This window comes from Mobula hypostoma, chromosome 8 (assembly GCF_963921235.1).
Source record: "Mobula hypostoma chromosome 8, sMobHyp1.1, whole genome shotgun sequence".
In the NCBI taxonomy this organism is placed as follows: domain Eukaryota; kingdom Metazoa; phylum Chordata; class Chondrichthyes; order Myliobatiformes; family Myliobatidae; genus Mobula; species Mobula hypostoma.
The window spans coordinates 155113844-155135426 of NC_086104.1; the positions used below are offsets into that span (position 1 = coordinate 155113844).

The 21583-nt window shown below is 47.2% G+C and overlaps 1 protein-coding gene across 3 annotated transcripts in view; it reads right to left on the reverse strand.

Annotated features, from left to right (window-relative positions):
* Positions 1-21583, reverse strand: part of dock5 (dedicator of cytokinesis 5) — a 211806-nt gene that overhangs the window by 41133 nt on the left and 149090 nt on the right. For all 3 annotated transcript variants that reach the window (XM_063057154.1, XM_063057153.1, XM_063057155.1), the window contains 6 exons: positions 19243-19338; positions 16535-16633; positions 12529-12623; positions 11117-11195; positions 7084-7184; positions 1473-1531 (listed from right to left, as the gene is read on the reverse strand). In XM_063057154.1, the coding sequence (XP_062913224.1) occupies positions 1473-1531; positions 7084-7184; positions 11117-11195; positions 12529-12623; positions 16535-16633; positions 19243-19338 (529 nt within the window). The remainder of the gene's footprint in view (positions 1-1472; positions 1532-7083; positions 7185-11116; positions 11196-12528; positions 12624-16534; positions 16634-19242; positions 19339-21583) is intronic.

Sequence of the window (21583 nt, forward strand, 5' to 3'; positions counted from 1 at the left end):
AGCTCGACCTGGAGAAAAAGGCACCAGCTCTCTACTCTAGCTGTGCCTCTCATGATCTTATAAACCTCGATCAGCTCTTCTCTCAGCCTCCGCCGCTCCGGACAAAACAACCCAAGTTTGTCCAGACTCTTGATAGATCCTGCTCTCTAATCTTGGCAGCATTCTGGTGAACCTCTGCTGCGCCTTCTCCAAAGCCTCCACATACTCCCTGTAATGGGGTGGTTAGAACGATATGCCATACACCAGGTTCTATAAAACTGAGCCATAACCTCCCATCAATCAGTCACGATTGAATGATAGAGCAGACTTGATGGGCCAAATGGCCTTAATCCTGCTCTTATGTCTTACGGACTTACTATTAAATTTAAAAGCCTGACATAATTATAAATCAGAGCATTGAGTACAGGAGTTGGGATGTAATGTTGAAATTGTATAAGGCATTGGTAAGGCCAAATTTGCAGTATTGTGTGCAGTTCTGGTCACCAAATTATAGGAAAGATGTCAATAAAATTGAGAGAGTACAGAGGAGATTTACTAGAAATCATCACCTAAGTTACAGAGAAAGGTTGAATAAGTTGGGTCTTTATTCTATGGAGCGTAGGAGGTTGAGGGGAGACTTGATGGAGGTGTTTAAAATTATGAGGGGCATAGATAGAGTTGACGTGGATAGGCTTTTTCCATTGAGAGTGGGGGAGATGCAAACAAGAGGACATGAGTTGAGAGTTAAAGGGCAAAAGTTTAGGGGTAACATGAGGGGGAACTTCTTTACTCAGAGAGTGGTAGCTGTGTGGAACGAGCTTCCAGCAGAAGTGGTTGAGGCAGGTTCAGTGTTGTCATTTAAAGTTAAATTGGATAGATATATGGACAGGAAAGGAATGGAGGGTTATGGGCTGAATGCAGGTTGGTGGGACTAGGTGAGAGTAAGAGTTCGGTATGGACTAGAAGGGCCGAGATGGCCTGTTTCCGTGCTGTAATTGTTATATGGTTATATGGTCACATCTATGAATGGCAGAGCTAGTGTCTCTCTCTCTCTCCAGATTTAGTAATTGTTCCTCTTATCAGTCTTGTGCATTTTCAGTGCTGTTCATTTACTGTGTTGAGGATGTTTGGTTGCTGTACTGAGATCCGGAGTGCATCTTATCGTACAGCAGGTCCGTTCAGTGGTATCAAAGCTGTCCTTGAGACTGGCGTTAGTGACGTCACATTCCAAAGAGCTAGGGGTCAGCAGGTTAACTGGTCACATGACTCTAATTGGGCAGTGCGTGGGGGGGGGGCTGCAAAAGGCCTGTGACTGCGCAGGATCTCCAAATAAAAATCAGTTCTGTGTATTTTCTGATTTATGGAAAAAAAAAATCAACTTCAGGCTGCCCGTAATACTGGAACCTGTTCATTACTCAGGGACATCCTTCCTGTAATGTGGGCCGAATGAGGGCTGCCTGTGTGGTACCGTGTTTGTGTAACGTTGTACTTACCGAGGTTATACCACATGTCCCTAATTTTGAACCCAATCTCCTTTCTCATGTCTCCATACCTGCAAAAATATTAACATTACAATATGTATTTAATTATAAATACTATAATTCATTGTAACATTTTAATATTAAATTTTAATATCAAAAATATTTTTAAAATATTCAGGGCAAGCAGTCAAAACATTGCAAGTGAGGTTGACTATCTATTTATCTGATGAGGCATCTCCATCGTGGACGGTCCCAAGCCCGATTGCAAAAGGAGGACGGTTCGGTGTGGGACTAGCAACTTCATCCTGTAAAAACCCAGAGATAGAGAAACGCCAACAAGAAACTCTAAAGACTCCATCCTGGAGAAGATTGATCCTCACCTAGAAGATGGATGAAGTCGGTGGTGAAAGGGGCCCGACCAATCTTTTATTGGCCCAGCACAGAGGACTCTGGCGAGAAGCTGTTGGCAGCCTCTGTCCCAGAAAGGGTGATGGGCCCCAGGTGAGGAACAACGAGTTGGCACGTGTGCCATTCACAATTGTAGTAAATCACCGGCTGGACGCAGAGTTCAATCTCCCCTCAGATTCTATTCAGATTTATTTATCAGATGTATGTCGAAACATACAGTGAAATCTGTCGTTTGCGTTAACAACCAACACAACCGAGGGAGGTGCCAGGGGCCAGCCCGCTTGTGTTGCTACGAAGCTGAGGAAGATGGCGCCAGAGAACAATGCAACCAGCGATGCCAACCAGCGGTGCCAACACAGCATTCCCACGATGCTTGGCAGAACAACAAGCAACAAAACAACAACAGCAAAGCAAACACCAGAAAATCTGCAGACGCTGGAAATCCAGAACAACACGCACAAGATGCTGGAGGGACCCAGCAGGTCAGGCAGCAGTGATAGAAAAGAGTAAACAGTCGACGTTTTGGGCCGAGACCCTTCTTCAGTCCTACGATCCTGTAGAAGGGTCTCGGCCCGAAACGTCCACTGCTTGCTCTTTTCCACAGATGCTGCCTGACCTGTTGAGTTCCTCCAGCATTTTGTGTGTGTTGCAACAGCAAAACAAGACGCGTTCCTCCCTCCCACCCACACACGTGGACAGTCCTCCTGACAGATTTACAAACTCGCTCTCCCCTCCACGTTGACAAATACTGTTCTGTGCTAAAGTCTCAGGCACATACTGTATATATAGCTCGGGTGCCGAAGACTTGCACAGAACGGTAATTCTCTGTATACGTCAAATTGTTCAATGAGTTTTCTAGTGGTACAGTTGCCTCCATATCTTTCAGGAAACTTCCTAGTTTCAGAGGCGGGAATCGCGCTAGTTGAGTAGGGGCTTCCTCATTGGTTAATTTAAGCAAAGGAATTTGAATGGAATTTAGTGTGATCAGCAATCTGCTATAAGAGAACTACAGCACGATTTGCTCTCTTTTTTGACTCACTCTGTTCTTTTGCAATCAGATTTCTCAACGGACAGTGAACACAGTTATATACTAACTTAGAGCTTTCTGTTATTACGTACTGCACTGTACTGCTGCCACAAAACAAGTTCACGCCACATGCCACTGACATTAAAACTCAGCAACACACATCAAAGTTGCTGGTGAACGCAGCAGGCCAGGCAGCATCTATAGAAAGAGGTGCAGTCGACGTTTCAGGCCGAGACCCTTCGTCAGGACTAACTGACCCTTCGTCAGGACAGGAAGGGTCTCGGCCTGAAACGTCCACTGTACCTCTTCCAAGAGATGCTGCCTGGCCTGCTGCGTTCACCAGCAACTTTGATGTGTGTTGCTTGAATTTCCAGCATCTGCAGAATTCCTGTTGCTTGTGACATTAAAGCTGAGTCTGATTCTGTCTTTGTTTTTCACTCTTGCCATTAGAATTTGCTTTTGTTCTTTGTGATCTTCCTTCCTTCCTTTTCTTTTTATAGCGCTTCATAAAAATGGCCATAAGCAACAAGTTTTATGCCTCGTTTCTGACTTCCAAAGGACCTTGGGTCCAAAAACATCAGGATCCAACAGGAAGGGAACAAATGGGTTAAATATGGTGTAAAACTTTCTCTACAGTCCAGGGATTCCCGACCTTTTTTTATGCCATTGACATTGACCCCACCGTTAACTAAGGGGTTTGTGGATCCCAAGTTGAGAACCCTTGCTCTACACTGTTCCATCAAACATTCCCTGTTCAGTTATTGTTTAGGTTGTATCACCATCGTTATGTGCCGTGTCATATGACATCATCATTATGTGCCATGTCATATGACATCATCGTTATGTGCCATGTCATATGACATCGTTATGTGCCATGTCGCATGAAGTGGGCGGTCATGGTCTTTCCATGACCATGATTGTTCTTGGCAAATTATTCTATAGAAGTGGTTTGCCATCGCCACCTTCTCGGCAGTGACTTTACAAGGCACTGCCTATTTGGATAAATAAATATATCTATTTGGATAGATACATGGATGGGAGAGGTCTGGAGGGTTATGGACTGGGTGCAGATCAATGGAACTAGCGGAATAATGTTTCGGCAGTGACTAGAAGGCCGAATGGCCTGTTTTCTGTGCTGTAGTGTTCTACGGTTTCTAAGACAGATGACCCCAGCCATTATCAATACTCATCAGAGACTGTCTGCCTGGTGTCAGTGGTCACATAACCAGGACTTGTGATATGTACCAGCTGCTGATACGACCATCCACCACCTGCTCCCATGGCTTCACCTGACCCTGATCGGGGGGCTAAGCAGGTGCTACACCTTGTCCAAGGGTGACCTGTAGGCTAGCGGAGGGAAGGAATGCCTTACACCTCCTTTGTTAGAGACATGTCTCCACCCAACCACACAGGAGGTTGCACAGAGTTTTTAAAAAATGCTCTATCTGATAATCTAGGGCTTCGGACAGTACAGGTTAAATACAGTCAAAAACTCCTTGACAAAGCGTCAACCAGTAGTCCCATGACATGGGACAGCACAGATTAAACACGGGGTAAAGCTTTTCCTTCACAGTAATCACTGAGAAAAAATCCAAAGCTGGGGTCCCTAAGGTACATTTAATGTCAGAGAAATGTATACAATATGCATCCTGAAATTCTTTTTCAGCACTCAGTTCAACACTGCCTGGCAACTCCTGCGATGCTGCTGGTGCCAAACTTCCGGTTTCTGCCGTTCCTTTGGATGCGTCAGCTGTGTGGAGGGGGGAGCCTGCTATATCGGCAACAGCTTGCTCTCCACATTGCATGTCCTGGCTTGCATATAACAACGAGGTTTCGAGCGAAGCCTGTGGCCTGGAGAAAGGTTTCCGACGTGAATGTGCTCTGTCACCCTCGCTCAATGGTGCCAGAATCCACAGGTCTTGGGGAAAGGTCTAATCGGCACAGTTTGTGGACTGGACTCTGTAGTTCACTTTCTGATGTGTTTCTGCTTTTTGGTTGCTCCTTTTCTCATTGTTGTTTTGAGCAATTTTGATCGGGGCGGACAAACGCCTCTGCCTGCAGACTGCCAGGGATGTGAGAGACGACTATGTGCCTGGACTCTTTCGTTGTCTTTCTGATTCAGTGTTTTGTGTTTTGTATGATGCGTTTTTTTTCTAGGTTGTTTTGTACGTTGGAGATTTGATGTCTTTTCTTTGAACGGATTCCACGCTGTTTCTTTATTTCGTGGCTGTCTGTGGGACGTCGAATCCCATGGTCGACCCGGACCAACAGAGGGCTTTAGAAAACGTTTAACATTTTCAATATATTCTTATTTATTTATTAAATATATTCTTAATGTATTTAATATATTTTATCATATTCTTACAGGAATGTTAGTAATTTTTTTTATTTAATGCACTACGCTGCTGTCACAAAACAACAAATTTCATGATATATGACAGTGATAATAAACCTGATTTTGATTAAATTACAATGTTTTAAAGGCAAGTGGGCAGCTAATGTGTGGTGGGGTGGAGATACATCTCTACAAAAGAGGTGTGAGACACTCCTTCCCTCCGCTAGCCTACAGGTCACCCTTGGGCAAGGTGTAGCACCTGCTTAGCCCCCGATCGGGGTGACATGAAACCATGGGATCTGGTGGTGGATGGTCGTATGAGCAGCTGGTGCAGATCACAAGTCCTGGTTATGTGACCACTGACACCAGGCAGACAATCTCTGAAGAGTATTGATAATGGCTGGGGTCACCTGTTTTGTAAAGACACTGCCCAGAAGAAGACAATGGCAAACTTTGCCAAGAACAATCATGGTCATGGATTGATGATAATTGCCCATGTCACACGACACGGCACATAACGACGATGATGATCGACAGGTACGTGGATAGGGCGGGTTTAGAGGTATATGGGCAAAGCACAGGCAAATGGGACTAGCTTGGGGAGGCACCTGGTCAGCAGAGTAAGTTGGACAGAATAGCCTATCTCTGTATAACTCGATGTTCAAGAATTTAAAAGATTAACTTTATTTGTCACATGTACATTGAAACACACAGTGAAATGTGTCATTGGCTTCCAATCAAATCAATGTGAATTGTGCTGAGCAGCTGCAGGTATCACCAAGCTTCTGGCGTCAACAAAACATGTCCACGACTCACCAAGCCCAACACGAGCATCTTTAGAGTGTGGGAGGAACCGGAGGAAAGTCATGTAATCATGGGGAGAATGTACAAACTCCTTACAGACTGCAGCGGGAATCAAACGCGAGCTTACTAAAGCGAATGTGCTACCCACTCCATTACAGTGACTCTAATCAGACGCTGCGATCTGCCACTGTCATCTTCTGTGACCCCAGGTCTGGCCCCAAGGCAGCGAACAGGGGATGAAGCACCTCTCCACACTGTGAGCGCTTGGCACAGGACTACATACAGAGCTGTCGTCCACAGGCCCTGGTGCAAACACCTCTGCTCTGGGTCATCTCTACACCTGAGTGAGGGAGATGGATTATCCACACATCCTACTATATACACTGCCGGTCTGGGTGAACCTCAACACCTGGTACAGGTCAGGGCTAGTCCCGGCCAGGTACCTGGTCCAGGTCAGGGATAGTCCCTGCTGTCTGAGAAGTGAACTTTACGTACAGATGAACCTCAACACCTGGTACAGGTCAGGGCTAGTCCCGGCCAGGTACCAGGTACAGGTCAGGGATAGTCACTGCTGGGACTAGGCGTATAAGGTGATGAGAGGCTTTGATCATGTGGATAGTCAGAGGCTTTTTCCCAGGGCTGAAATGGCTAGCACGAGAGGGCACAGTTTTAAGGCGCTTGGAAGCAGGTACAGAGGAGATGTCAGGGGTAAGTTTTTTTACGCAGAGAGTGGTGAGTGCGTGGGATGGGCTGCCGGTGATGGTGGTGGAGGTGGATACAATAGGGTCTTTTAAGAGACTCCTGGATAGGTACATGGTGCTCAGAAAAATGGAGGGCTATGGGTAACCCTAGTAATTTCTAAGATAAGGACATGTTCAGCACAGCTTTGTGGGATGAAGGGCCTGTATTGTGCTGTAGGCTTTCTATGTTTCTAAGCGAACTTTACATACAGGTGAACCTCTACACCTGATACAAGTCAGGGATTGTCCCTGCCAGGTACCAGGTACAGGTCAGGGATAGTCCCTGCTGGGCTGAGAAGTGAACTTTACTTGTTGATGATCTTGTTCCGTTTCTCACTCGAGAAGTTCTCCAGTTGCAGGGAGTCATGCACGAGGAAGGCGATTGCCAGATGGAAGTAGTTGTTCCAGAGCTGAAAAAAAAATTATGATTTGGTACTTTGAACGTCTTTTATAAGTTAGAATCTCTCTGTGTTTTAAGTCTACGTCAAGAATTATTCATTGAAATCAAACATTTATCACAAAAATAAGCAGGGTTAAAAATGACCTTGTTAACGGGATGTAGGGGTGCGGGGCACCCACTGCTCAAACACTGACTATTGCCAGCTAGATCCACCATGGAGACTAAACAGTGAAGTGAACTAGTCCTTGGCGTGTGGGTTGATACAACACAAGCCCCCTTGCAGACATTACCCATCCTCCAATCTGCCTTTCCCAAAACCTCCCTTCTAGAAAGCACAATAGGGCTCTTCAAACAAAACCTTCTTGCCATGTAATGTGGTTCAGTCCACTGTCCTGTCAGGCTTCAAGATGGCCGCCATCATCCCAGTGCCTAAGAAGGTGAGAGTAACAACTGTTCAGTGGCACTAAATAATGAAGTGTTTTGAGCAGCTGGCTATGGTTCACATTAACTCCCAGCTTCCTGCTACATTGGACATTTTCCAGTTTGCTTACCGCTCAGATCGGTTCACTGATGATGCCAAAGCCTCTTCCCTCCGCTCCGTCCTGTCTCACCTGGAATATGGTACCTCATAGGAGGAGGAGAAGATGGCGGCGCGACGGCAGTGCGCGCGGCCTGTCCGGTGAATGATATCTGTAATCTGAAGAGTAGCGTACTGTGCACAATTCTGATTTGATGGAGACAGAGGTGAGAGTACGGAGGAACATCTGGTGAAACTTCTGAAATGGCTGCTGCAACTGTGTGGTAACCGGGATCACCGGAGCAGAAGGCCCTGAATCCTCGGCTTTGCTTGTTTCAGCAGCCGGGGGAGGTCGAAAGTGCTCGGCAGAGGGTGGCGCTCGGGAGGCTGTATTGGAGGGGCTGGTCGGAGGCTTGAAGTTTCCGGATGGACGGACTCAGTGTCGCTGTGGTCGGCTGCTTCCAAGGCATCGGCAAGTTGACAGTGCCTGGAGGTTTATGGCAGGGAGTTTCTCCCTTTTGCTGCCCCTATCAGAAACTTGGGAGTCAATCGACTTGGGGACTTTGAGACTATTTTTACCGTGCCCATGGTTTGTTCTTTATCAAATTATGGTATTGCTTTGCACTGCTGTAACTATAATTATAATTATGTGGTTCTGTCAGTGTTACTCTTTGGTTTGTCCTGTTTTCTGTGATATCACTCTGGAGGAACATTGTATCATTTCTTAATGCATGTATGCATTTCTAATAGACAATAAAAGAGGACTGAGTGTTCTCATAATCTAATATTCCAGGATGCTGTTCAATCATCCCTGAGAAGCTGGTGGGTAAACTGTCCTCAATGCATCTCAACAGCCCTCCCTGTAACTGGATCTTGGACCATGGTCAGTCCCTGTTGGCAGGAACATCTCTGGCTCCAGCACGCTGAGCAGTGGCACTCCTCAGGGCTCCTGCTCAGGCCGCTGTTCACACCGCCGACACAGGACTGCGTTGCTGAATCCTGTTCAGACCAAGTTTGCGGATGACACAACAGCGGTTGGCTTCTTCAGCAACGACAACGACACGGCGTACCGAGAGGAGGCAGAGCGCCTCGTAGGACAGCACGAGCACAACAGCTGAGTCTCAGTGTGGACAAGATCAAAGAGATAAGAGTGGACTTCAGGAACGAGCAGGCTGACCACTCCTCACTGCACATAAACGGCTTCTCCGTGGAGAGAGTTTGGAGCACCAGGTTTCTGGAAGTGCACATCTCACCTGGTCCCTCAACAGCACCACCTTAGTCACGAAAGTACAACAGTTTCTCCATTTCCTGGTGAGGCCCATCCCAATTCTAGCCAATTTATACAGGAGCATCTTTGAGAGTGTTCTGACCAGCTGCAACACCGTCAGTATGGGAACTGACCACAAGACCCTACAAAGGTTTGCAAGAATTGCTGAGAGGATCACTGGGGTCTCTCTTCCACCCATCCGAGGTACTTAGCAGGAACAATGCACGTGCAGGGCCCTCAGCACTGTTGATTATCCCTCCCATCTCTCCTACAATCTCCCTGACCTGCTACCATCAGGCAGGAAGTACCGTAGCATTAGAAAAAGCACTGTTAGGATGGGAAACTTTACCCTCTCAGGCCATGAAACTGTTGAATTCCCTGTCACCACCTGGGTCTCACCACATACTGAGTGCCAATGGCGTTATACTGTTTACTCTTTAACCTGTGACGTAAATGCATCTTACAATTAGTGGTAATATTACGTGATGTGTGTGAGTTATATGTACTATGTGATGCACCTTGGTCTGGAGAAATGTTGTTTTGTTTGGTGGTATACATGTGTACGTTTGAATTTACACTAAACTCGAACTTGATCTGAAAAGCTTCTTCTTCCAGGCAGTTAATCAAAACAACCACTCTCGTTAGACTCCCTCTATCTATTACCTCAGTCACTGCACTGTGAACCCTTTAAACCACTTTTTATAATCCTGTTTACATTGTAAATACAGCGCATTCCAGTTAATTGGCCCATCGGTTAATTGGGGTAAATGCTTATTTGAGAAAACTCTTAAAAGAACAAAAACTAATCGCGAAAATAGGCAGGGTTCCCTTTGTTTATTTGGGAAACTATCCTGCTTAATTGGGACAGGAGACTGATGCTGTACAGTTTCTAACTAGCATCAGGTGCGTGCACTTGCGTGGCCATTAGACACTAGACGTGCAAAGAGCGAACAGTTTTTAATTAGTGTCAGTTGCATTGTTTGTGTTCAAAAAGTCACAATGTTTGTCGCTGATAGCTGGTGAGAGATAAGGAGCAAGACAGTTCAGAGCTGCTTAGCTCACTGCGGCTTCGAGCGTTCAGGCTTGGGGGGTGGTCAGAAATGGCCGGGAGTGAAAATGAAATGATTTCACTACTTCAGCAAGTTAGGCACTACAAAGAATTTGAAGGCATCGACAAACATCTTAAATGTTACAATGAAAATGAAGATTTGGAGGTTGTAGTTGTTAACATTGTATGAAGGCATTCTAACGTCTGCAATACGTGTTTGCACTGATGTTGTTCATTTACCGTCAATCAAAAGAACATGGCAGCGTACACTGGATGAATTCCTCCACTGATAACTATTAGGAACTAATACATAGTTTCTAGTACTATAATAGTTTAGGTAGTGTTCTAATTTGTTCTGTATTTAATTTAAATACATAATTTGTTCCTCAGTTAAATGGTAGTTGCTATGTTTTGTAACCTGAAAAAAATTAAACTAATTCAAAGGAAGACAGTTGAGTCTGAAATGTGAGTCTAACTTCACGGTTACTTTAAGTGAGTTGCTTTTGTGATGATGTATGCAATCTAGGTATTTATACATATAACCTGTAATAAATTACTTAAACAAACAAGAATGCAATATATACTGTATGTACACCATATTACTGATATGTTACTGAAATACTAAATACACAACAGTATTTTGTCTTGTTTTAAAACTACTTTCATGAAACTTTGGCTAATTGTGGTAGCCACTTAATTGGGACAAAATGTACTGGTTCCATGGTGTCCCAATTAACCAGAAAGTGGAATTTATGTATCTATGCACATTTCATTCCATATCCATACTATAACCTCTAACTTTTTTTTATATAATTCTTTTTTCTTATAATTGTTGAATGTGGCTTTTGTTGCATGCCATGCCAATACACCACCACAAATTCCTAATTCATGTAAATGCATACTGTGAATAAAGTTGGCTTTTGCTCCTAAAGTGATGGTAGCTGAAGATATTTATATCGGATGAGGCTTAAAGTCTTCTCTTAAGCTAAGAGCTCATGTACAGTGGACTCGATATCATCGCATCTTAAACTGAAGCATATCACTACACAGGAGATTCCCAAGTGTTGTCCCGTTCCTACCGGAATGAGCCACGAGAAACCAGCCACTCACCTGCAACTCAAAGTTTGCCGGGTCTAGGAAGAGCTTGTTCAGGACAGCAGCAAACTGATTGACAGCTCGTAGGAAGACCCTGTGGGAGAGGCAGTGAAAAAAACACTCTGAGTGTCACTCGTGTCCAAGAGAATGGGACAGGAGATCTCCTTTCAAGGCCACACACTTTCATTGCTTGTCCGGTTTTCCACCTCTGGGTTGGGAGGGGGACAGTGGGTAGAGCCTGAATCTGGTTATGTCATAGGTTAATGGTTATCAATGGAATTTCTGCTATCTTGGGTCTGGTTTGAGAAGACCACAACTACTTTTTAGTCTGCTCTTCCCTTTGTTCCCTTCGCACCTCTTTTTGCTCTTGCAACACGATAAAATGGTGACACATCAGGTTTTACGCCTCGTTCTTAACCTCTGAAGAAACTTTGGATTGCAAAAGCACCAGGATTCAACAGCAGATGGGAAAGGTCGTTAACAATGCCCAGTGCAGGGTCACCCTCAGGTGAGGGTGGACGTACGTGACAGTCAGCTCCAGCCACACCCGGGTTCAATCCTGACCTCCAGTGGGGAGTTTGCACGTTCTCCGTGACTCCTCAGGGTGCTCTGGTTTCCTCGCACGTCCCAAAACCCCGCAGGCTGGCGGGCGGGTTAATTAACTGCTGCAAGTTGTCCCTGGTGTGTGGGTGAGTGACTGAATGTGGGGTGGGGGAGCTGATGGGAACGTGTGAAGATTAAAAATAAGATTAGAATGGGTTCCCAACCTGGAGTCCACGGACCCCCTTGCCTAATGGTATTAGTCCACGGCATGAAAAAGGTCAGGAACCCCTGGATTAGAGCATAATTATAAATACAAGATTGTGCAGGTCCCAGAGGTGGAAACACACACAAAATGCTGCAGGAACTCAGCAGGCCAGGCAGCATCAATGGAGGGAATAAACAGTCAACGTTTCAGGCCGAGACCATTGATCAGAACAGGAAAATTAGCGGGAATAATAAAGTGGGAAGGGAAGGAGTACGATCTGGCAGGTGATAGGTTCAGGACACATGGTTCCATCGGTACCTTAGACACATCTAACACTCCAAATCAATGCACACAAAAGTCTGGGGGAAATCAGTAAGTTGGGCAGCATCTTTCCCACTGGGTTTGGGTGAGACTACAACTGAAGGTGAAATGTTTAAGGGGGACATGAGGGGAAACTCCTTCACTTGCAGGGTGGTGAGACTGTGGAACGAGTTGCCAGCGCAAGTGGTGCACATGACCTCGATTCAATGTTTAAGAGAAGTTTGGACAGGTACATGGATGGGAGGGTTATGGAGGGCTATGGTCTGGGTGCAGGTCAATGGAACTAGGCAGTTTAAATGGCTCAGCACAGACTGGATGGGCTAAAGGGCCTGTTTCTGTGCTGTAGCACGGGACCTACCTGTTCTGGACCATGTTCATCACCATCCAGTCCGAAGGGTAGACATTCTTCCCAATAAGATCCTTAAACATAATGAAGGTCTCCATCAGGAAGTCCTGGGAACAAAGCAAAGGAACTCAAATCAACTTTGGCAAATTTGGTAAATTGGTTTCCTTATATCACAATGTTCAAAGGCCAAAATAGAGTGGATGTGGAGAGGGTGTTTCCTTTACTGGGGGAATCTAGGACCAGAGGGCACAGCCTCAGAATAGAAGCTCTGTTCATGATGTGCCATGTGGTACGACGTGGGCAATCATGGTTTCCCCATGACTGTAACTGTTCTTTGCAATTTTTTCCCCACAGAAATGGTTTGCCATTGCCTTCTCCTGAGCAGTGTCTTTACAAGAAGCGTGACCCGAGCCATTATCAATACTCTTTAGAACTTCCTGGTGACCAAACACTTTAATTCCAATTCCCATTCCCAATGAGACATGTTGGTCCATGGCCTCATCTTGTGTCAAATATGAGGCCACCCTCAGGGAGGAGGAGCACACCTTATATTCCATCTGGGTAGCCTCTAACCTGATGGCATGAACATTGATTTCTCCTTCAGGTAAAAACAAATTCCCTCCCCCTCCCCTCTTCTATTCCCATTCTGGCCTCTTATCTCTTCTCACCTGCCTATCGCCTCCCCCTTCCCTTTCTCCTAAGGTCCACTCTCCTCTCCTATCAGATTCCTTCCTCTCCAGGCCTTTACCTTTCCTTCCTCTCCAGGCCTTTACCTTTCCTACCCACCTGGCTTCACCTATCACCTTCTAGCTACCCTCCTTCCCCTCCCCCCACCTTTTTATTTTGGTGTCTACCCCTTCCTTTCCACACCTAATGAGGGGTCTCAGCTTGAAACGTCGACTGTTTATTCATTTCCATTGATGCTGCCTGACCTGCTGGGTTCCTCCAGCATTTTGTGTGTGTTGCTTTCGTTGTCCAGCATCTGCAGGTTTTTTTGGGTGGAAGAGTCTATCTTATACTATTTAAAGGTACTAGGGGACCACTGAATAGTCAGGACTGCTGAATTGGTTTGTAACCATGGGATAGAAGCTGTCCTTAAGCCTGGTGGTACGTGCTTTCAGGCTGTTGTGTATTGGGGTCCTCTGCTTGATGGGAGACGGGAGGACAGAGTGTCCACGAAGGGTGGGGTCTTTGATTGTGCTGGCTGCTTCACTGAGGCCGTGAGAAGTATAGACAGAGTCCATGAAGAGGAGGCTGGTTTCTCTGCTGTGATCACAACTCTCTGCAGTTTCTTGCGGTCATGGACAGAGCAGTTGCCGCACCAAGCCGTGATGCACCCTGCTAGGATGGTTTCCATATTGTATGGGTGGCGGGGTGGAGATACGTCTCAATCAAAGGAGGTGTAAGGGGTTCCTTGTCTCCGCTAGCTTGCAGGTCGCCCTTGGGCGAGGTGTAGCACCTGCTTAACCCCCTGATCAGGGTCATGTGAAGCCGTGGGAGCAGGTGGTGGACGGTCGTACGAGCAGCCAGTGTAGATCACAAGTCCTGGTTATGTGACCACTGACGCCAGGCAGACAATCTCTGAAGAGTGTTGATAACGGCTGGGGTCACCCGTCTTGTAAAGACGCTGCCCAGAAGAAGGCAATGGCAAACCACTTCTGTAGAAAAATTTGCCAAGAACAATCATGGTCATGGAAAGACCACGATCGCCCATGTCATACAACACACAATTGATAAAGATTGATAAAACTTTTGATCTTTTCTTGCTTTAGAGAATTAGTGAGTTGGTCTCAGCAACATCCACATAACACCCCGGTGCATTAAATTCTTCAGTACCTCCTGTGTCAACTACGTAAGAGCTTCAGTCTCAATGTACTCAGTGGCTGTGGTGTACAACTGTATCACTGGCACTTTGTTGTTATCGTTGCTCCTTTTCACGCCTTCTGGCACACGGGCGGCACTTTGCTCTTTCCGTAGCACTTGACTGTTTTTAACGAGGACGAGTTGCTCACTCGATGCAAGCAGCGGGCCGGATTCGAACTCTGGACCATTCGCCTTGAAGTCCGGTGCTGATGTCACTACACCACCGGCCGGCTTCATCAGCACTTTAGTGTGCGATTAAGTGAGATGGCAGCTTGTTCTTACTGAACGTTTGACACCATCCACGTAACCCAGGGACACAGAGAGAGCTCATCGGGCAGCGCTAGGGAGGGAGGAGTCCAGTTTTCTCTTGATGGTGACATACAGTACTGTTCAAAAGTCTTAGGCATGTCCATATATAGCCAGGGTGCCTAAGACTTTTGCACAGTACCATGACATACGTGAGTGATGATAAACCTGATTCTGATCTGGGTCTGTATTGTGGACTGAGAGTGGGAAGGGGGCAGGGAGAGAGGAATCATGGTTGGGAAAAGGGGAAGGGAGAGGGGAGGAAGCAGGAAGCACTGAAGAGACATTCTGTAATGATCAATAAACCAATTGTTTGGAATCAAATGACCTTGCTTGGTGTCTCAGGGCTGGGTATGTCTGCACTCCCACCATCCCCTCTGCCCCGGTATGCCTTCTCTGCCACCTGTCCCACACCCCTCCCAAAGCGCTCCACCCTCACCATTCCCAACATCCTTTGCTCCTGCCAGATTTATAAACTCACTCTCCGCTCCATGTTGACAAATACAGTACTCTGCAAACGTCTTACACACCCTCGCTATATATATGTGCCCAAAACTTCTGCACAGTACTGTATGTCTCTCTGTTGTTCAAATGGTTCAGTTTAAACTCAGAGAATGTATACAGTATCCAACCTGAAGTTCTTACTCTTCACCGACACCCATGAGACAAGAAACCTCAGAGAATGAAGGAAAGGGAGGTCAGGACCTCAAAGTCCTCCCCCATCCCACACAGAAGCAGCAGAAGATTACAGGCTCTTCCTCTCCATCGAGGGACGGAGAGATCACACCTGCAACAACGAGAACGGGAGACCAGCAACTCGCTGTTCTGACGAGTCCCTTCTCCACGCCCCCCCCCCAAGAGAAAGACCGACAGGGTCTTATCAGCCTCAAAAGAGAGAGCGAGAAAGAGGGAGGGAATGCTTCTACCAACAGCAGCACACTCTGGCTGCTGTCTCAACGTTTCCACAACACTTCAGTCAGTGAAATTGGAGAGCAATTTGCCCTAATATTAACTTTTTTGTTCTAATTGTGTTCTTTCTTCTGGAAATTATACATAATTAGTGCGTAAACCTTGCTTTTCTTGTGAATGGTGCTTATCGGATGCTCTGTGCCTGTGATACTGCTGCAAGTAAGCTTTTCACTGCACCTGTGCACAGGACAGTAAACTTGACCTTGAAGTAGATAGGATTAATAGTAACAACTTATTTATAGAGCATTTTCCCTGCAGACGATGTAGTTCAAAGTGCTTTACAAGGGGATAAATTACAAACATGAAAATCAAAGACAAAAAGTTGTTAGTTAAAAGCAAGTTTAAAAATAGTTTTTGAGTTGGTGTTTAAATGTGTTAACTGAGTCTGCATCCCTTACAGTTTCAGGTGTTGAGTTCCACAGTTTCGGAGCGTATTTCAAAAAAGCTGACCTGCCAATGATATTTTGAGGGAGATTGTTTAACTCTAAGAGCCCGGTGGAGGAAGTCTTGAGAGCTCAAGCAGGAGTACAAATGAAAACGATTCTGTGATGTACTCCGGTTCGGACTGTTAAAGAGCTTTAAAAACAAGTAAGAGAACTTTAAAATCAGTTGTAAAAGATACAGGAAGCCAACGCAGAGTGGCAGGATGAGTGAAAAAATGGGGTTAGCATGGACACTGAGGGCTGAAAGGCCTGCTCCTGCTGTAAGATTCACATTAACCAGATGTGGAAAGGACTAAACAATGGGTCCGTGGTCATTCGCAGGACGGGAGAGCTCCTCTTGCATCTGCAGCAGCTCTTGTATCGACGACTTGTAAGACTCATTTTTCCAAACTTAGACGTACCGGGAGTGGGGAAGAATTGGGAAAGACTTTACTTACTATGATATCGTGCCGGGTCTTGAACGTGTTGATGTAATGCGTATAGTGGTAGTCGTCCATCTGCTTCAGCACTGCTATCATACAGGCAACAAAAGATCCCTGGAGGGGATTGTAGAAATTAGTTCAAAGTTAATTTATTACCAAAGTACCCTCAGTACTGTAGTAATTGTAGGTACTGCACTGTACCACTGCAGCAAAAAAAATCATGACATCTGTGAGTGATGATAAACCTGATTCTGATCTGGGTCTCTATTGTGGACGGAGAGTGGGAAGGGGGCAGGGAGAGGGGAATCATGGTTGGGAAAAGGGGAAGGGAGAGGGGAGGGAGTGGGAAGCACCAGAGAGACATTCTGTAATGATCGATAAACCAATCGTCTGAAATCAAGAGACCTTACCTGGTGTCTCAGGGCTGCGTGTGTCTGCATCTGCACCCTCTCTGCCACCTGCCCCACCCCCCACACGCCTCTTTCACCTGTCCCACACCCCTCCCATGGCCCTCCACCCTCACCATTGCCAACATCCTTTGCTCTCAGCAGATTTACAAACACACTCTCCGCTCCACATTGGCAATACTGTGCAAAAGTCTTAGGCACCCTCGTTTTATATAAAGTAAAGGCATCCGTTAGTCTTGCGAGACCATGGATCTGCGCCTGGAAAGTCTTCACTCTCCAGGGCGCAGGCCTGGTCAAGGTTGTATGGAAGACCAGCAGTTGCCCATGCTGCAAGTCTCCCCTCTCTACGACACCGATGTTGTCCAAGGGAAGGGCATTAGGACCCATACAGCTTGGCACCAGTGTCGTCGCAGAGCAATGTGCGATTAAGTGCCTTGCTCAAGGACACAACATGCTGCCTCGTCTGGGGCTCGAACTCACGACCTTCAGATCGCTAGTCGAACGCCTTAACCACTTGGCCACGTGGCCACACGTCGAAGACTTTTGCACAGTACCATGTATATCACAATATATCAGATGAGCTTTGTTTGTCACACGTATAACAAAACATACAGAGAAATGCAAGCAACACACACACAAAATGCTTGAGGAACTCATCAGGCCAGGCAGCATCTAGGAAAAGAGTATTTTTCAATACATGCTGCCTGGCCTGCTGAGTTGCTCCAGCATTTTGTGGGTGTTGCTTGAAATTCCAGCATCTGCAGATTTTCTCTTGTTTGTCAGTGAAATGCATCGCTTGGTCAACACAGTGCAAGGACGTGCTGGGGGCAGCCTGCAAATGTCGCTATTCTTCTGGCGCCAACTCTAACCTGTACAGCTTTGGAATGTCAGTGGAAATCGGAGCACCCAGGGAAACCCAGGCAGTCACAGGGAGAACGATCAAACGCCTTACAGACAGCCGTGTGAGTTAAATCTGGATTGTCAGCACTGACAATGCACGTTTTGTTTATGGGCGGATTAGACGGACAGTTCTCCCAATAACCATTCATGATCCATGAACCGGGGCAGTTTCAAAGATTCGAAGTACATTTATTACCAAAGAATGTATGCAGTATGCAACCTGAGATTTGTCTTCTCCACAGACAGCCACGAAACAAAGAAAGACCATGGAACCCCCTCAGAGAAATATCAAACACCCAAAGGGCAACAAAAGAACAAGTTACGCAAACAATTACTTCTTAACCAAACATTACACAGTGAAAGCATTGGGAAGTTCTGATGGGGAGGATCCACTCAAAAAGCAGATCCCTCAGGGAGATCCCATTCCCTCTGCCTAACACACAGGGTATCCTAGCGGTCAGCAACACACAGACACACGTCCGTACTGGGCTCATACTGATTGTGACGCTGGCACTGGGAGTCTGAGGCCCAGAGTTCAAAGTCCCTGGGTTGATACCGAAAATCGAAGCCCAAAGGTCAGAGATTGAAGTCGGTGAGTCTGAAAGTGGAGACCCGATGGTCGAAGCCTTGGGTAGCAACGTCCAAAGATCGGAGAGCTGGTGGTGTCGGAAGCCTGATGCCTGCTAGTCCGCACCAAGGACTTGAGGTTGGAGGAGCGGAGGGGGGCTGTCCTGGTGTTGGGGATCTATCTCTGTGCGAGTGGGTGGGTGGGTGGGTGGTAGAGTGGGAAAGGGATTTGTTTTGTTGTGGTTGTTTGTGTTCTCCTGCTGAACATAGTGGGCTTGCTATGTTAGCGCTGGCATGTATGGCGACACTTGCGGGCAGCCCCCAGGACATTCCTTGGTTGTGTTGGTTGTTTACACAAAATGACACATTTCTCTGCCTGTTCGATGGACTTGTGACAAATAAAGGAATCCAAATTTGCTGCAGTGGGCAGTGCCGCTACCTCGTAGCTCAGTGATGCAGGTTTGATCCCGACCACTCTCTGTTCTCCCTGTGATCGTGTCAGTTCCCCGCCCTCCCACTCCACAGTTTCCTCCCTCATCACACAGATTGTCAGATTAATTGTAAAACTGCCCCCCTGCCCCCCACCGTGTGTGAGTGAGTGACAGGGCGACGTGGGAAGATTAAAACTGGACCAGTGATGGTGGGTGGATGAAGGTCAGCACAGACTCGATGGGCTGAATGGCCTGTTTCCACTCCGTTTGATGGGGGAGAAGTGAGACAGAGGCTGTTGGGTGATGGGTGGGTGAGAGGGAGAGGGTGTGGATGATGGGGGGGGGGCGGGAGGGGGAGTGTGAGACAGAGGTCGGACAGTGATGGGTGGGACCGGATAAAGGAGGAGGTGGAACTTACAATGAGGCCAGACTGACGGTTTATCCCGATGACGGTACGGTTGATGCGTCTCAGGAGCCTCTCCATGAGCAGCTGAACGTGGACTTTCTGTGGCCCCTGTAACACCAGGCATCCAGAAAGTTTACAGACCAAGCGAAGGGTGTGAAGATCACACTGACGCCATGAGTAATGCTCACTACCCCTCAGCTCACTCAAGTACCGAGGCAATACGTGTAACCCTTCGGGACCACTCTGCTAGGAGCCCAAGGCCAACCCAGGTTGGTGGTTTAGTCAGACTTCCCCTCACACCAGCCTCCTCTCTTCGTACTCCTTCTCTACCCCTCTGTCTGGTTCCATCTGCCCAAAAACCCTCCTTTATCCAGTTCCACCTCACCCCATTCCAACTGACCATCAACCCTCCCTCATCCGAGTCTAACCTCTGTCTTGTGCTCTCTTCCCATCCCCATCCCGTTCCATCTCCCAAATCCCTCTCCTCCCTTATCCAGTCCACCAATCAGCTGCGATGTCCTTCGATGAAGGAAGTCTGAGAATCGGAGCGGGAGTGCGGAGGAAGCCATTTAAAAAAAATTTTTCGGTTTTTTTTCCATCGGCGTTCAGAGAGGCGGAACTGCGCAGGCGTGTGACGTCGGGCAGTGAAGCGCAGAAGATTTAAAAGGAACAGAGCCTCATACAGCGGGCAGCGTAGTTTGTAGGCGGTGGAGTAAACTGGGAGCAGAGTGAAGGCTTAAGGGCTTCGGCTCGATGGGCTTAGGCGGAAACGGGCGAGGTGAGGAAGGTTTGGTATTCATGTTTTGTTGTTATTTGAGGAGGGGGGCAGTATGAGTGTGAGGGCAGTTTGTTGTTCTCAGTGCCAGATGTGGGAGGCCCTGGAGTCTCCCAGCCTCCTGGACGTCCACATCTGCACCAGGTGCGCCGAGATGCAGCTCCTAAGGGACTGCGTTACGGAACTGGAGCTGAAGCTCGATGACCTTCATCTGGTCAGGGAGAGTGAGGAGTTGATAGAGAGGAGTTACAGGGAGGTGGTCACACCGGGGCCACGGGAGGCAGACCAGTGGGTCACGGTTAGGAGAGGGAAGGGGAAGAGTCAGGTAATAGACAGTACCCCAGTGGCTGTGCCCCTTGACAATAGGTACTCCTGTTTGAGTACTGTTGGAGGGGGGACAGCTTACCCAGGGGAAGCGACAGTGGCCGTGCCTCCGGCACAGAGTCTGGCCCTGTAGCTCAGAAGGGTAGGGAAAGGAAGAGGAGGGCAGTTGTAATAGGGGACTCGATAGTAAGGGGGTCAGATAGGCGATTCTGTGGACGCAGTCCAGAGACACGGATGGTAGTTTGCCTCCCTGGTGCCAGGGTCAGGGATATTTCCGATCACGTCCAAGATATCCTGAGGTGGGAGGGTGAGGATCCAGAGGTCGTGGTACATATAGGTACCAATGACATAGGTAGGAAAAGGGAAGAGGTCCTGAAAGGAGAATATAGGGAGCTAGGAAGGGAGTTGAGAAAAAGGACCGCAAAGATAGTAATCTTGGGATTACTGCCTGTGCCACGCGACAGTGAGAGTAGGAATGCAATGAGGTGGAGGATAAATGCGTGGCTGAGGGATTGGAGCAGGGGGCAGGGATTCAAGTTTTTGGATCATTGGGACCTCTTTTGGCGCAGGAGTGACCTGTACAAAAAGGACGGTTACACTTGAATCCTAGGGGGGCCAATATCCTGGCGGGGAGATTTGCGAGGGCTACTGAGGTGACTTTAAACTAGAATGGTTGGGGGGTGGGAATCAAATTAAAGAGACTAGGAGAGAGGAGGTTAGTTCACGACAGGGGGATGGGAACAAGTGCAGAGAGACAGAGGGGTGTAAAATGAGGGTAGAAGCAAAAAGTACAAAGGTGAAAAGTAAAAGTGGCAGGCCGACAAATCCAGGGCAAGCATCAAAAAGGGCCACTCTTCAGCATAATTGTATAAGGGCTAAGGGTGTTGTAAAAGAGCGCCTGAAGGCTTTGTGTGTCAATGCAAGGAGCATTCGTAATAAGGTGGATGAACTAAAAGTGCAGATTGTTATTAATGAATATGATTTAGTTGGGATCACAGAGACATGGCTCCAGGGTGACCAGGGATGGGAGCTCAACATTCAGGGGTATTCAATATTCAGGAGGGATAGACATGAAGGAAGGGGAGGTGGGGTGGCATTGCTGGTTAGAGAGGAGATTAACGCAATAGAAAGGAAGGACATTAGCCGGGAGGATGTGGAATCAATATAGGTAGAGCTGCATAACACTAAGGGGCAGAAAACGCTGGTGGGAGTTGTGTACAGGCCACCTAACAGTAGTAGTAAGGTTGGGGATGG